The sequence below is a fragment of the Amphiura filiformis genome, chromosome 7 (assembly GCF_039555335.1).
Source record: "Amphiura filiformis chromosome 7, Afil_fr2py, whole genome shotgun sequence".
Lineage (NCBI taxonomy): Eukaryota > Metazoa > Echinodermata > Ophiuroidea > Amphilepidida > Amphiuridae > Amphiura > Amphiura filiformis.
Genome location: NC_092634.1, coordinates 67,535,053 through 67,549,203, shown reverse-complemented (window position 1 = coordinate 67,549,203; position 14,151 = coordinate 67,535,053). Strand labels below are relative to the sequence as shown.

General features: G+C 36.6%; 1 protein-coding gene across 1 annotated transcript in view; it reads right to left on the bottom strand.

The window, feature by feature from the left end:
* LOC140157519 (phospholipid scramblase 1-like) overlaps positions 1–14,151 on the bottom strand; it is a 46,673-nt gene that overhangs the window by 502 nt on the left and 32,020 nt on the right. Inside the window, exons 4-9 of the mRNA XM_072180744.1 lie at positions 13,524–13,601; positions 12,894–12,970; positions 10,841–10,971; positions 5,329–5,449; positions 2,294–2,396; positions 431–489 (exon numbers count right to left, since the gene is read on the bottom strand). Of these exons, the coding sequence (XP_072036845.1) occupies positions 431–489; positions 2,294–2,396; positions 5,329–5,449; positions 10,841–10,971; positions 12,894–12,970; positions 13,524–13,601 (569 nt within the window). The remainder of the gene's footprint in view (positions 1–430; positions 490–2,293; positions 2,397–5,328; positions 5,450–10,840; positions 10,972–12,893; positions 12,971–13,523; positions 13,602–14,151) is intronic.

The window sequence follows — 14,151 nt, the reverse complement described above, 5'->3', positions numbered from 1 at the left end:
GGTTATTCCAGTTGAAATCCACACTATGTCAGACATGACCTTAATCTCCCACACAGGTTTAGATTTCAAATGTAGTCACTCATTCAGGTTTATTTATTTACAGTACAACTGATTCTTACCGTGTTGCTGATTGGCTCAATAACCGTAGCCTTAATTCTTGTAGCCAATCAGAAGATAATATCAATGGGTTAAACTTGTAAAACACTGCACTATCTTCTTTGCTGGGCTGCGTATCTGACACATTGGGTCATATTTAATGGCGAAGCATTAAGTTGAAAACATGCATTATAGCGTAAACTATTAAAATAACTTATTTTATTGAATTCATTGAGTCATTTTTTCCATAAGGTCCAGCAAATAGCATGCATATTTTTTAAAACGAGAGGATATACAAATTTAGATTATTCCCTTATTTTGGTAATGTACTTACAATGAGAAATACTGCAGCCAGCATGGTAGCTTTTACACGTACATCCATATCCATCGGAACTGTCAAACAACATAAAAATTAATACAAAATTTAGCTTTGTTCTGAACTAAGTTGTTACAATGAGATGTTAGAGACTGCTATACAACAAATCCACTTGTGATGCGATCGAGCAAAATTATTGTCGGAACTCGGAAATATTGATTTTGAGATATAGCCAAACAAAGGAAATATTTCCTTTTGTTTTCTCTTGTTTTGGAAACTCTATTGCTCATATCTTTGGAACTCGTTGTTCAATTTCAATTTTTTTTCCTGCAAAATGCAGCTTTTTAAATGTTTTTTACTATCCTATAAGAAACTGAAAATTTAATATTTTCGAGTTCCGACTGATTTTGCTTGATCGCATCACATTTAAGTAAATGTTGTTATTGAGAAATGTAATGTCCTTTCTCTTATCATGTGATAGATGGAGCAAATAACATGAATTTTATGAATTTTATTTCATGAAATAACATGAACCAATAATACATTATGTTTTGTTACCTGAGAGATTTGATCATGTGTCACCTCCTTAATTTTTCAACCAATAACTCTTGTGAGGGAGTAACATTTAACCACAAATTGCCTCAAGCAAAACTCAGGGGCTGTGCAATAATTATTTTCCCCCCCGGGGGGGGTAAAATTTCAAACGGCCCGCCAAAAATCGCTTGCCCCCCCCCTCTCGGCCTGCCAAAATTGCTTGCCCCCCTCTCGGCCCGCCAAAAATCTTTGCCCCCCCTTATGCCAAATTTTGGGATCCCAATTTTCAAACCTTAAATGGTCTAGATATATGTTGCGAGCGCAGCGAGCAGGAAAATTTGCATATTAAAGCGTTTCCGCACTGTTTTCCTAAGCCTTTTAGAGCGTTTTATTTAAAAGGCGCCCCATGAATGTGCCAAAATCGCTTGCCCCCCTCTCGGCTGGCCAAAATTGCTTGCCCCCCTTTCAGCTCGCCAAAATTTTGTTGCCCCCCCAATTTTACCCTCCCCCAGGGCTCATAATTATTGCACAGCCCCTCACATCTGGGAACTAAATACCACACAAGGTCATTTTTATTTAACTCATTGACCCATGAGTGCCATATACTGCCTCTATAGCTATAATAACAGCCTGGTGATGTGGTCAACTCATTGACAGATACCAACATCAGGAGGGAATTCAATTATTGATCAATTCTCTTCAGGTAGTGAAACGTAATGAAAATTTGGCATTACAAATATTCCTAATACATTGTAACAACAACCGGTGCACGACATTGAGTGGCTTATTTTGAAAATTTGCCAAAATTTAATCAATTTTGATAGTATGTGCTGGAATTTAGATTTTTTTTGCCAGTCTAGCTGGAAACGTTTATTTCCACAATAACTTTTGAAAATGAACCTTTCAAATAATAGATACTAAACAAAACCTTGTGTCTATAATTGAAGACCGAATTATAAAGACTAGTTTGAGTCTGACGTCAGGGCAAAGGCGCGGCGTGATTGGTTGCTGATCTTCGCAGTACGGCATTGGTCTGGTTGACAGGACGTCATACGCAAACTAGTCTTTTTAATTCGGTCTTCAATTATAAGTTAACCCTCTCCGCATGGTTTTCAACTGCAGACGACGAGTTCATTGATTTTCCTTAAAAATTCAAAAATTTCAGAATTGTACATTTACATAACCATATTTAAATTCAGCATTAAAATACACTAAAATGAGTACAAACAAGCCTAGTATTGGTTCGATGGTTTTAAAAATAGCTCTTATATTTTGCGAAAATAATTAAATTTGAAGTCTATGGCAAGCTGCGGCTGCAGCACGTGCAATGCAATGTGGCCTACTTACAAGAAACCGTGAAATTGTCAGCCTGTGTGTACCATTCCTTGCAGAAACCCGCCCACTGCTTGGTAATCTGACCTACTTGAGCGCTTCTTTGAAGGTTGGTAACCTTAAATAATTGAATCAATAAACAAATATAATATTTTTATGATGAAGAAATTTAAAAACAGTTAATCAAAGCAGAAGTTTGCTCACCTGGGTGCTTTTGGAATGTATCACTATAATGTGTTCATTCGGTTGAAGGACATATATACAAAATGCTTGAGTAAATATGCTTGTCGCTGTTCAGCGACCGTCGGACATTGAGTCACGTGTCTGGCTCTGACACAGTTATGAGTTGTAAGCACCGGGAAGTGTATGACGGCCCTAGTCCCGGTTTAAGGGATGGGTTTATATGTGTGTAAATGGAGGAGAAATGGGAGGATTTTGGCATGTTTGCTGTGATTGTTTGCCTAGCAATATTGATCACAAGTACACAATTGATGGTGCATATCAAGGACCAAACTCTATAGTTTTATATTTGAGCACGATCACTTCTGTAAGGTCATGGGAAATTATGTAAATCGGCTTTTATATTTGATGTTGCATATCGGCTCACGCACTTTTTTTTTGTACCCAGTATTTCACAAAGTCCCTGTACTCTGATGACCCTATGACTTTTTGCTGGTATGTTGAGCACTTTAAACAATTAATTATAGTACTTACCTCCTACTTTAGGAACATGCATATGCCTTAATATATGTCGACCATGTCAACAACCCAGTGTAGTTTTACATGGTTGGAAAAGTCTATTTCCTTTCGCTATTTTGCCAATCATAATTCATAAATTGTCCAACTTTTTTGACAAAAAAGAGTTTTGCAACTATTCCGCCAGCAAGGAAACACAAATTTATGTGTATCCAGTGCGTCCTTTACGTTTAAATAGTTCAGTTTATTGTCAAGTTGTGCCTCTATACGCCATATTTACGGAATTGATGATACGAGCTGCTACGGAATTTTTGAACCCAAATTTCTTGAAATATACATTACCTTTTTAACTTCTCGCCACGAAATTGGATTCATAAGAAGGTCAAATACAAGCCTTCCATTATGGCTGGTATCATCATCTCGATTGGTGTCTTGTGTTAGTATTATTCCATATTTTGCTGGTAGAAGTTCAATGAAACCCTCCATAATTCACGACTGCTGTCACTTGTGTTATAAACTCGATGTGTTTACTATATTGTCGCTCGGGTCCGCGACTAATCGCAGGGACCGGTCTATCATTAGCTATTCTATACACTTTTCAATAGCCTTATTGTGATGTGTGGGAGTTTTAAAAGCCGAGCCATGAACAAAATATAATGCGAGCACCCGGGGGATCAACTTTAGAGGTGACGGTATGTGCCTGTCAATATATGCCCCTCTTTTGAAGCCGACTATACCCGATGACCAGGCACCTTCAGTTTTCAAAATATTATACCCAATGACCCCTTTTTCATTTTGATTGTACATAATGACCCTTTTTTTTTTTTTTTTTTTTTACCCTACTTTTTTTACTTATATGCGCCTACTTCGCTCCGCTTTTAGGCACATATACCCATCAATTCTAAAGTTGAGTGCCCCAGGGCGAGCGCATACTGCGGGCCAATGAACAATGAGATAGTGGCTTTTCTGATATAGCTTTGAGGAACTGTTGAAGTATAAATCAGCCAACGAGTAGGTGTGTCCAAATTGCACATCTTGAATTGAGACCAAGACATGGTGTTATTTCAATTGTTATACCGTTCCGGTTGGTTTATTACCTACCATTGCCTACGAGATGCAGTTCTAAGGTGACAGAGGGACAGGTCTGCAATTCGATTCCACAACCATTCATACCTTTCATCTGTTTTATTGTATTATCGTGCGAATTGCTCCGTGGTACCTTACGGGTACCTGAATTTTATTTGAATGAAGGTTACTCTGTCATGCTCGACGTCATATTGCATAATTTCTATACAGTATATGCAATAAACCAACCAGAACAGTATAACAATTGAAATAATAGGCAGTTCTAAGATAGGTTAAGAAGAATATAACGTCACAATTCTGTATTATTATTCAAGGTTGTAACGTGTGTCTATGCTGTCATGTAGGCCTACCTGGCAACAGACACGCCCCCGGTACAAACAGATGAAATTTCATTAATTTGTAGAAAAGCGTGATTATGACAAAAACATTAAAAATGATACTTTGAGGTATTGTTTTTTAATTTTTGTATGGCAGATCATACATACACATGTGCTGAGGTCAAAAGGTAAAAATTTTGTTTTTGACCCCTGACTCACCTGTCATTCCAAACAACCCCTTAAGTCACTTAAAGGCATTAACTATAGGCCTAAGGCACCAGAAACAAAATTGTTTGATCTTTTGTTCGACCTCCGATGCTGCTTCGATGCTTGTTATTAATGAACTAACGACTAATTAAACAGAATTAATAGTATATTTATACTTTTCATTATCAATACAGGCGAATATTTATATGTTGTCAGATAATAGTCAATTGATTAATTTCATAAATAACGAGGATCGACCAAGCATCGATGGTCGATCGAAAGATCGAACTAATTTGTTTTTAGGCCTATTGCTTAAGGGGGTACTACACCCCTCGATACATTTGTGTCTATTTTTTGCATTTTTCTCTAAAACTAATAACACAGTGGTAACAAAAGTTATGTATATTATAGGGGCAAGGAATCTAATTACTACACTGGAATTTCAGTGACCCAAGACAAGCGGTTTGTTATTTATGATAAGACATAAGGTACCGCTAGGATGTACCTCGTTTCCTATCATATATACTGAACCGCCTGTCTTGAGTCACTGAAATTTCAGTGCAGTAATTGGATTCCTTGCCCCAATAATATAGGCCTACATAACTTTTGTTACTATAGTGTGTTATTATTTTTTGAGAAAAATGCAAAAATAGTCACAAATTTACCACAGGGGTGTAGTACCCCTTAAGTAGAGATTTATTTAAATATATTCGTGTTTTCGAATCGTTAAGTAGTTAGACTTACATTAAATTCTTGATCCCATGTACAGCATATTCCCTCACAAATACAGCAGGGTCCTTCTATACTCAGGAGTTCTGTTCTGTTGGCATCAAGTATTGTAAACCTAGGAGGCCATGGACTGAACCTGAAATATAAACATATTAAAATAGTAAATGTATGGGGATATGACTTGTTGCCATAACACCTTGCTCCTCTCTTCTCCCTTTACATCTCAGCGATATAGAATAAAAACTAGATAACTAAAGGACCAATCACAGGACGAGCTAGCTGGAGGAATGGCCATAGGGCCTGCACTTTGGCTCGTTTTTTGCAGGTTTACATGGTCCAATAATCACAAGATGACTGACATGTGGTAACAAAGGAAGCAGTCACTGCAATTTGATTATGTCCCATATGATTGGCCATTCAAGACACCCCTGTGAATATACTATAGCGGCCTTTTCAAAATATAATACCTGTTTGCTTGACTGCATTGACAATACCCGGGAACAATACACACAGTATATGCATGGACAAACTTTTTACAATAAGCATGATAAGTGATGATGTGACCTCCAGATTTATACATCGTTCGTCTCGCACACTGACGACATTTGATTGAATGGACTGCGCCGTGATTACGGTGAAGGACACCGGTTCAAATCCTTTGTTTGGAGCCAATCGACAAAAGCATGTCCTTGACAGGTTCGACTATGCTTCAGTGGCCTCTATACCCTATACCCATGTACAGTTTATCCCTTACATAACCTATGTCTTGAATACGCTGGCAAAGTTATGTAATAATCGGATTAATACTATATAGCAGTAGGTAAAAACAAGTTTTGAATAATCCGCGCTACAAAGTCCCATTCAGTGATCCCAGCGAAAGTGAAAAAAAAAATCAAATTGTTACGTGTATAAATTTTTTAATGAAAAACAAATGGCAAAAAAAACAAAACAGGAAAACGACAGTATTGACGAAGTTGAAGCCCCATTCAAATACATGTAGCTAATTTATATACTGTCAGTACCGGTATATAAATTACAGACTCACGTAAATGCATTATTTTTTTGTCTTAGACACACGGCTTTCGGTTGAACCACTACACTAGCAAGCTATGTTAGCACATCTATGACAATGACGAAACGTACAAAATCAGCCATAGGCCTTTTATGACCTTTGACATTCTTTTGTGGCGAGTGACATGGTCTTTCAATTCACGCCGAGTGTCCTTGACAGGTTCGACTATGCTTCAGTGGTCATGAAATAATTCAAAAGATAACCTCTGCCCCAATAATCCCAGGCAATTATCTGAAACTGCTCCTCGGATCATAAGAACTCAGTCCTCAAATGATAGTCATAATAATGTCCAAAATATAAAAAATACTGACTATCATTGAAGACTGAGTTCCGCAATCTAGTATCCAAAATCTGAATTTTGATGATTTTTACGATCGTCGGGATGAAAAAAAAAATCAAAAAATTAGTGAATGGGCCTTTAGTTCCCTACTCTCCTTACCCTGGCAATATAAATCAAAGAAAAATAAAGAAAAAAAATAAAACAAGAAAAGAAAAAAAAAAGACAAAGAAAACGCATTCTGAATACGAAGAATGTCTTTCTGATATCAAATAAATTTCATTGTTTGGAATTCACGATATAATACAAATTTTATGACAAATTATTAAAATTTGATATTTTTCACATTTTTGATATATAACAGTCCTCGAAGTAAATATCATAAATCTAATGATATATTCTTAAACAGTCCCTGGCATACCATACATGTATAGGCCTATGTATAGTACATTAGTCTGCTTTATCTGTTTTGTGCTGTTTAAGCAAATTTATACATAATTTCCATAAATGTAAGCTTTTACTGTCAGATATGTCCCCTTTTAATTTTGAGCAGAACAAGTGAGGTAAAGCAAAGAAAATTGGAATTTACTACTACTAGCGCCAATGAATGTTATACGATTGTAAAGCGGTACGATCCTCTGGGTGTGTGTGTGGGGGGGGGTGCGTATGTGTGTCCTGCACGCGTATTTTTCTGCAACTATAACGGGACGCAATACGATACCGGTATGTTATAAGAATCAAACTTACAAGAAAGATGGCTCTTGTCAAATCCTACAATTCTGTCAGAGAAAATATGCATATTTGCATTAAATTTTTTATTAATTGACATAATTGATTAATTAATAACTATTTTATTTAATGATTTACCATAATTCCAAACATGTCAAACAATATGTCAAATTAAAGCTAATGAAATGCTTTATAAATTGGTAAGAGCACATTTTGCAGAATGCATTTAGTATTTTAGTTACATGATTCCAAACATTCTATTCCAATTTTTTTGCTACACACGCATAGGAGCTATACTTTTAGAATCCGCGCCTAATCAATAATAATAGTCTTTCACTCCATTGTCAAAGTACTGTGCTCCCTGTAGCATTATAGTGACCAGGTCCTAGAGTGTGATGGTTTTGTAGCAGATGACAGTGCTCATTCAAGCCTGTCAAGGTCAATAGTAGCCACTTGCTGAATGGATGGCCATTATCAGCTATCAAAGAGATGCCTTGTGCAGCTGCCAATCACAGTAGAGGTTTGATAACATTTTGTTAAAACCCAAATGTGATATAAGGACAAAGCTGTGCATGTTGGTACTTAATTGTTTGGATTCTTATGTTGAAATTCCCTTGTATTAGTATTTTTTATGTGTAGTGTATATTGTTCATAAATTATATAGCTTTTTAAATTTTGGGCATTTTTGCTCTGTTGCACTGTACCATTATGGAATTTGAGCAAATCAATTACCGACACAAGCAGGTATACAGTGTATTATTTTATTTTTATTTCGTATCTCAGGAGCACAGCTCACTTGGTAAGGCGTCAGAATTTGGTACACGAGCGCTTCGAACTTTAAATCGGAAGGTGGTGAGTTCGAGCCTCATCACGGTCACATTAATTTTATAAACCAAATATTGTTCGAACTTTTCATATTTGTTTTTCTTTTATTGTTTCTTTTTCTTTGTCTTTTTTTTCTTTCTTGTTTTATTTAATTTTTTCTTTATTATTTTCTTTGATTCATATTGCCAGGGTAAGGAGTGGAGGGAACTAACGGCCCATTCAGTGATTTTTTTTCATCTGGACGATCGTAAAAATCATCAAAATTCAGATTTTGTACAATGATATAGTCAGTAATAATCTTTTGATCATTATATGACTATCATCATCCGAAGAGCAGTTTCAGACCATTGCTTGGGATTGTTGGGGCAGAGGTTATATTTTGAATTCTTTCATGACCGCTGAAGCAGAGTCAAACCTGTCAAGGACACTCGGCGTGAATTGAACTGATTTAATTTATATACTGACAGTATATATAAATTAGCTACCTGTAGGCCTATTTGAATGGGGCTTCAACTTCGTCGATACTGCCGTTTTCTTGGGTTTTTCATTAAAAAATTTATAAAAGTAACAATTTGATTTTTTTTCACTTTCGCTGGGATCACTGAATGGGGCTTTGCAACGCGATATATTCAAAACTTGTATTCACCTACTGTTATAGCATTAATCCGATTATTACACAACTTCGCCAGCGTATTCAAGACATCCAATGCAAATAATCACCTAGAATATGACGTTCATACCGTAAATATGGCGGAGTACTCAAATTCATTCAACAAAAGCATGATTACAAGCTATTGCAATCTACCGCGACAGCTCGTCTCACACACATAACAAATGCACTATAGGATCAAATAGGTTGACGACAACGTTTGATTGAATGCACTGCATTGCGCCATGATTACGGTGAAGGACACCGGTTCAAATCCTTTGTATGGAGCTAATCAATAATTTCACGCACATCCTCTATTATTGCCCAATTATTGCCCGGGATGATTGCACACTGTAAAAGAGCTATTGTTATAATGTTTGATGAAATCGTGTTTAACTATTTGCTTAAGAAAGGCACAATACAGATAAAGCAGACAGATTTACTACATGTGGTACATGTATATACATATAGGGAATGTGTTCGAGTATTACCTAATTATAATAGGGGCGTATCCAAAAATGTATTCACACCCCTTTCAAATGTCGAGCCAAAGTGCAGGCCCTATGGACCATTATTCTAATTAGGAGATTGTTGTTTATGTACGTGACGTCATTTTTGCCAAAAAAATTTGTGCCGAAAAATGACGAACAATTTCAGTTTTCTTTCCATTACTGTTATATTGTGAAAAACCATATAGCTGTGGAGTTAGTCCAATATGTTAGGAAAATATTCAAACCGATGACCCCATGTTGACACTGGCTAAATAAGCTGTATTTTCACTCGTAAGGGTGACAGTCACTGTTGCAATTTCGTCATTTTATTTTTCACAGACGAAATGATAAGATTTGACCTTTTGAGTCCATTTAGTAGACCTGTTTACCAGTCGTTTTGATTTTCGTAACAACAGTTCGCCCTTTGAAAAGTGAACTTCGACGTACGTGGTGCGAAACTTTCTTGCCACCACTTGCCAAGTTTTCTTACAGTGCTTCCCGAATCTTTTTATCGTGTGGTTAATCAGTGCATGAGCGGTAATGACACACGGCACCAGGGCATTCCCTTAACTGCCTTGTTACATCTTCTTAATATTGTTCTTCCTCTCCTTTAACTTCTCCTTCTTCTCATTCTCCTCCTCCTATACTTTTTGAAGTATAGTGCAGTTCATCATCATCATCATATTCTTTTTCTCTTATTCTTCAATTTCTTCTTCTCCTCCTTCCACTATTCCTTTTCTTCACTTGTTTTCTCTATACATCATCTTCTCCGAAGAGGCGATCGTGTTTCAATCTTCATGGTAAACCGAAAAGTGGAAAGCCTACATTACCACTGCATGTGTGAGGCCCCTGTAATGTATTCTGGAATGTATTAAGGTATAGGCCTAATAATTACATAAATGCAGAAATGCAGAAATTGTATGAAGCATCTTAATGTTGCAATGATGGGCTTTGGTTTATAGTTTGCATTAGAAGTAATTAGGGAGCGATCGTTATTTATGGCAGGTGGGGAATGGGTAAATTTAGGGGGGAACACGAATTTTTTTTGTGGTCTTGAGGGGGGAACCTGAAATTTTAGTTGAACCAGGAGGGGGATTGTTAAATTTTAAATGGAGAAAATCAGGGAAAACAAGGGGAACGCGAAAATTTTGAGCGGACGCGAGGGGGAACGCGAAATATTTTTTCGATATTTTTGCCAAAACACCCATTCCCCCCCTGCCGTAAATAACGATCGGTCCCTTATTTCACCAGAGTAGACATATAAATATCAGTTGCTCTCAAGATTCGACCTCAAATTTTGAAAAGTTTTCATCAAACCAGAGAAAGTTTCTTCATGATCTTACTTTACTAGAATACTTCATCGGTTACATCCATTTACCATGCGAGAGTCATTGAAAACAAAAAAGTTGACCAAAGTTCATAGCAAAAGGAAGCAAACAATAGTACGATACTCCTTTTTACCATTAGGGCTGCAAAGCACTTACGCTTGTCGTACATATCCAATGATATTACCAACAGGTGCTTCCATGGTGACTTCCAATGCGCATGCGTCGGCACCAGCGCACCAACCACACCCAGCACAACATTTGAAATCGCGAGTAACTCGCATCACTTCCTGAAGATTTAAGATAGACCATGCAATGCCTTGGGTTAAGAGTTGTTAAGGGGTGGGGGTAAGAGCGTTTGGACAGTATTTTTTGTGGGACATGAGAGCCTGCACATCAGACATATCGAATTGCATTCTGAATACGAAGAATTGCCTTCTGATATCAAATAATTTTGATTTTTCGACATTATGAATATAATATACATTTTACAGCAAATGATTAAAAATTGAAATTTTTGATATTTAACAGTCCTCGAAGTAAACTTTATAAATCGAATGATATGTACTTAAAGTGTATGTAGCTGGGATGAAAAGCCGACGATCAATTGAAATTTTGACCTTTCGTATTGAAGATATGAATTTCAAAAACACACACAAGAAAATTTGGTCTTTGGGGGAAAAAGTGTATATATGTTTTTGAAAGGTCACATTTTTCAATTGATCGTTGGCTTTTCTTTCCAGCTACATACACTTTAAGTACATATCATTAGATTGATAAAGTTTACTTAAAAATATAACATTTGTCATGTATTATATCGCGAATTGCAAAAAATCAAAATTATTTGATATCAGAAGGACATTTTTTGTGGCGATTTTGGCGTTTTCCGCCAGGGATGCAAATTGTGCGGGAGCGGGGAGCACCGCTCCTAGGAAATGAGAGTCAAAATTGAGGAAATAATGCCATGGGAAGAAAAAGAAAGAGAGGAAAAAGGAGGGAGAGAGAAGAAAAGAAAAGAGAAGAGGAAGAGGGAAAAGAGGAAAGAAAAAGAGTGAGGTACAAGATAATAGGGGAGGGCTGTGAGGAAGTGAACCCATAAGAGAGGAAATCTTTAAAGACACAGTTGGTTGTGCAAAATTTGGAGGAATTCACATTACTGTTCAAGAAATAAGAGCAAAAAAGAGGAAGGTGTTGGTGTTAGAATGAGGAAATTTACAATTCATCACCATATTCAATGTAATTTAACAGGAAAAAAAGAAGTTGGATGAAGACAGGGCTCATATCTGAGGAAATTTAGAGAGGCGGCAATCATATCTGAGGAAATTTATAGAGAGGCAGCAATGAGGATTTTATGGGAACAAAAGTCATGAAGGAATTCATTGTATCAATACTAATGCCACTGAGAAGAGGACAAACTGGAAAATAGTGAGGAAATTTAAGAAGAAGAACCATAAAGCACTAAACAAGTTGTACTCCTCTGACAAAAAATGAAAGAGGAATGACTGACCAAAATTGACCCCAAACTAGTGTAAAATACCAAATTTTTGCACGCTACGTGCGCACATTGTCATCATAAAGCCTTTTAGGAAGCTCGAAGACCTAAAACTATATACAGGCTATGTTAACATTCTCATCTTTTGAAGTGCAGAATAAAGCTATTTTATGCATGGTATGAATGAGGAAATCTTGAGCCTAAAAACCTTGCTCCTGAGGAAGAAATCACAATTTGCACCCCTGTTTTCCGCATCCCGGTGAAAAAATCTAACACCCCTAATATCAAGCCTTTGTGACCTCCTTTATAAAACCCATACATTCCTCTTTTGTATCAGTTTATTTGTCTCAATAAACGCCGCACACTCTAAAAAAAATAAAGGTTCTATCAAGATTCCAAAGTTGTCCTCTTAGGTTCTTTAAAGAATCAAAAATGGTTCCAAAACCGTCGCAAATGACCCCAAAAATGTGATAACCGTTTTCGGAAGGTTTCTCCAAAATTACTTAAAGAACCTTTTTGAGAAGTTCAAGAGAAAGGATTCTCCTGAGAGGACAAAAAGTTCTATTTTATAGAACCATTATTTCTTATAGTGCAGTGCTCCTCTCTGAAAACCTGAACAAATTCTCTCTTGTGAATTATTCGCTGTTCAGAAAAAGAAAAGGACATATTATAACAAAATGAAATTAATGTAACAAAAGTTATTATTTTTTTTAATCTAACCTGTTGGTTGTTATCCGTGATATGAATAACAAATCCTCGATTTTCACCACAGCATTGCCTAGCACATGTATCCGATTCTAAGAAAGAATTACGGAGAACAAAAATTAATGATGAAGTTGTTTTAAAGAGCTCTACAGGTTATAAAGACGACACTGTGCACAGTTTTGGACGCTGAGGCTGATACGAAATGTTGATGCTGATAATACAGTTTACTTTATACGTCACTGATTCGATGATAGGCCTACATGTAGGGCCTACACATGAGCTCACACGCACGGGCCATCATTCGATCGGTGAACTCGGAATAAAACCGGACATCTCCGGATTTAATACTTAAATTTTGCTGCAAATAAAGCACTTCAGGCTTAGTCTTTCATGCAAAATGTATAAATTCGAGAAATAATTGAGGGCGTCGCTGTTTAGCAAATCACATATTATGGCGTTAAACTTTGGGTATTACAATTGGGCATTACAATCATGTAAAAAGTAGAAATTCGAGCAAATCATTCATTGTGGCTTTTAAGATGATAATGATGATGATGATGATGATGATGATGATGATGATGATGATGATGATGATGATGATGATGCAGCATACGATGAAGTTAATAATAATACTACTATACATACCTTCATGCGCATAGTAAATCTGTTGTCCCAAGCTATTCTTTATTTGGTATCTGTTATTTGTTTGCCAGTTCGTTAACGCTGAAAGACAAAAAAAAATATAACAATATTAACAGAGCCGTAACCAGGGGGTACGGGTTGCACCCCCAAAAGTCCCCATTTGGGATTTCAATTGGGTTCCTTGTAGAACCAAAAAAGTTCTGTAGCCAAGAAAAAGGTTCTATGTAGAACCTTAAGCTTGAAAGAACCCTCAAAAGGTTCTAAGTAGAACAGAAAAAAAGGTTCTTTATCCAAGAAAATGATTTTTTAGTACCAAAAAGGGTTAACACTACTTTTTACTTTTCTTAACTTTGTGATGGGTCCCTGAATGAATGATTTGGAATGTCCCTAGGCCTATTTAAATCTTTAAGGTTCTTTATAGAACTTTTAAAGGTTCTTTTTAGAACCTTATCACTGCTTAGGGTTCTACATACAGGACAAAAAAGGTTCAAAGTTGAACCTTCTTTGTTCTAAGAGTGTGGTTGAGTCCACTTTTTACATAAAGAGAATTTATAGGTAATATAGGTCCAATGCCGTAATCCCCTCCAAGCAACGAAATCCTGGTTTAATACGGGCCTAAAACAGTAAGTCG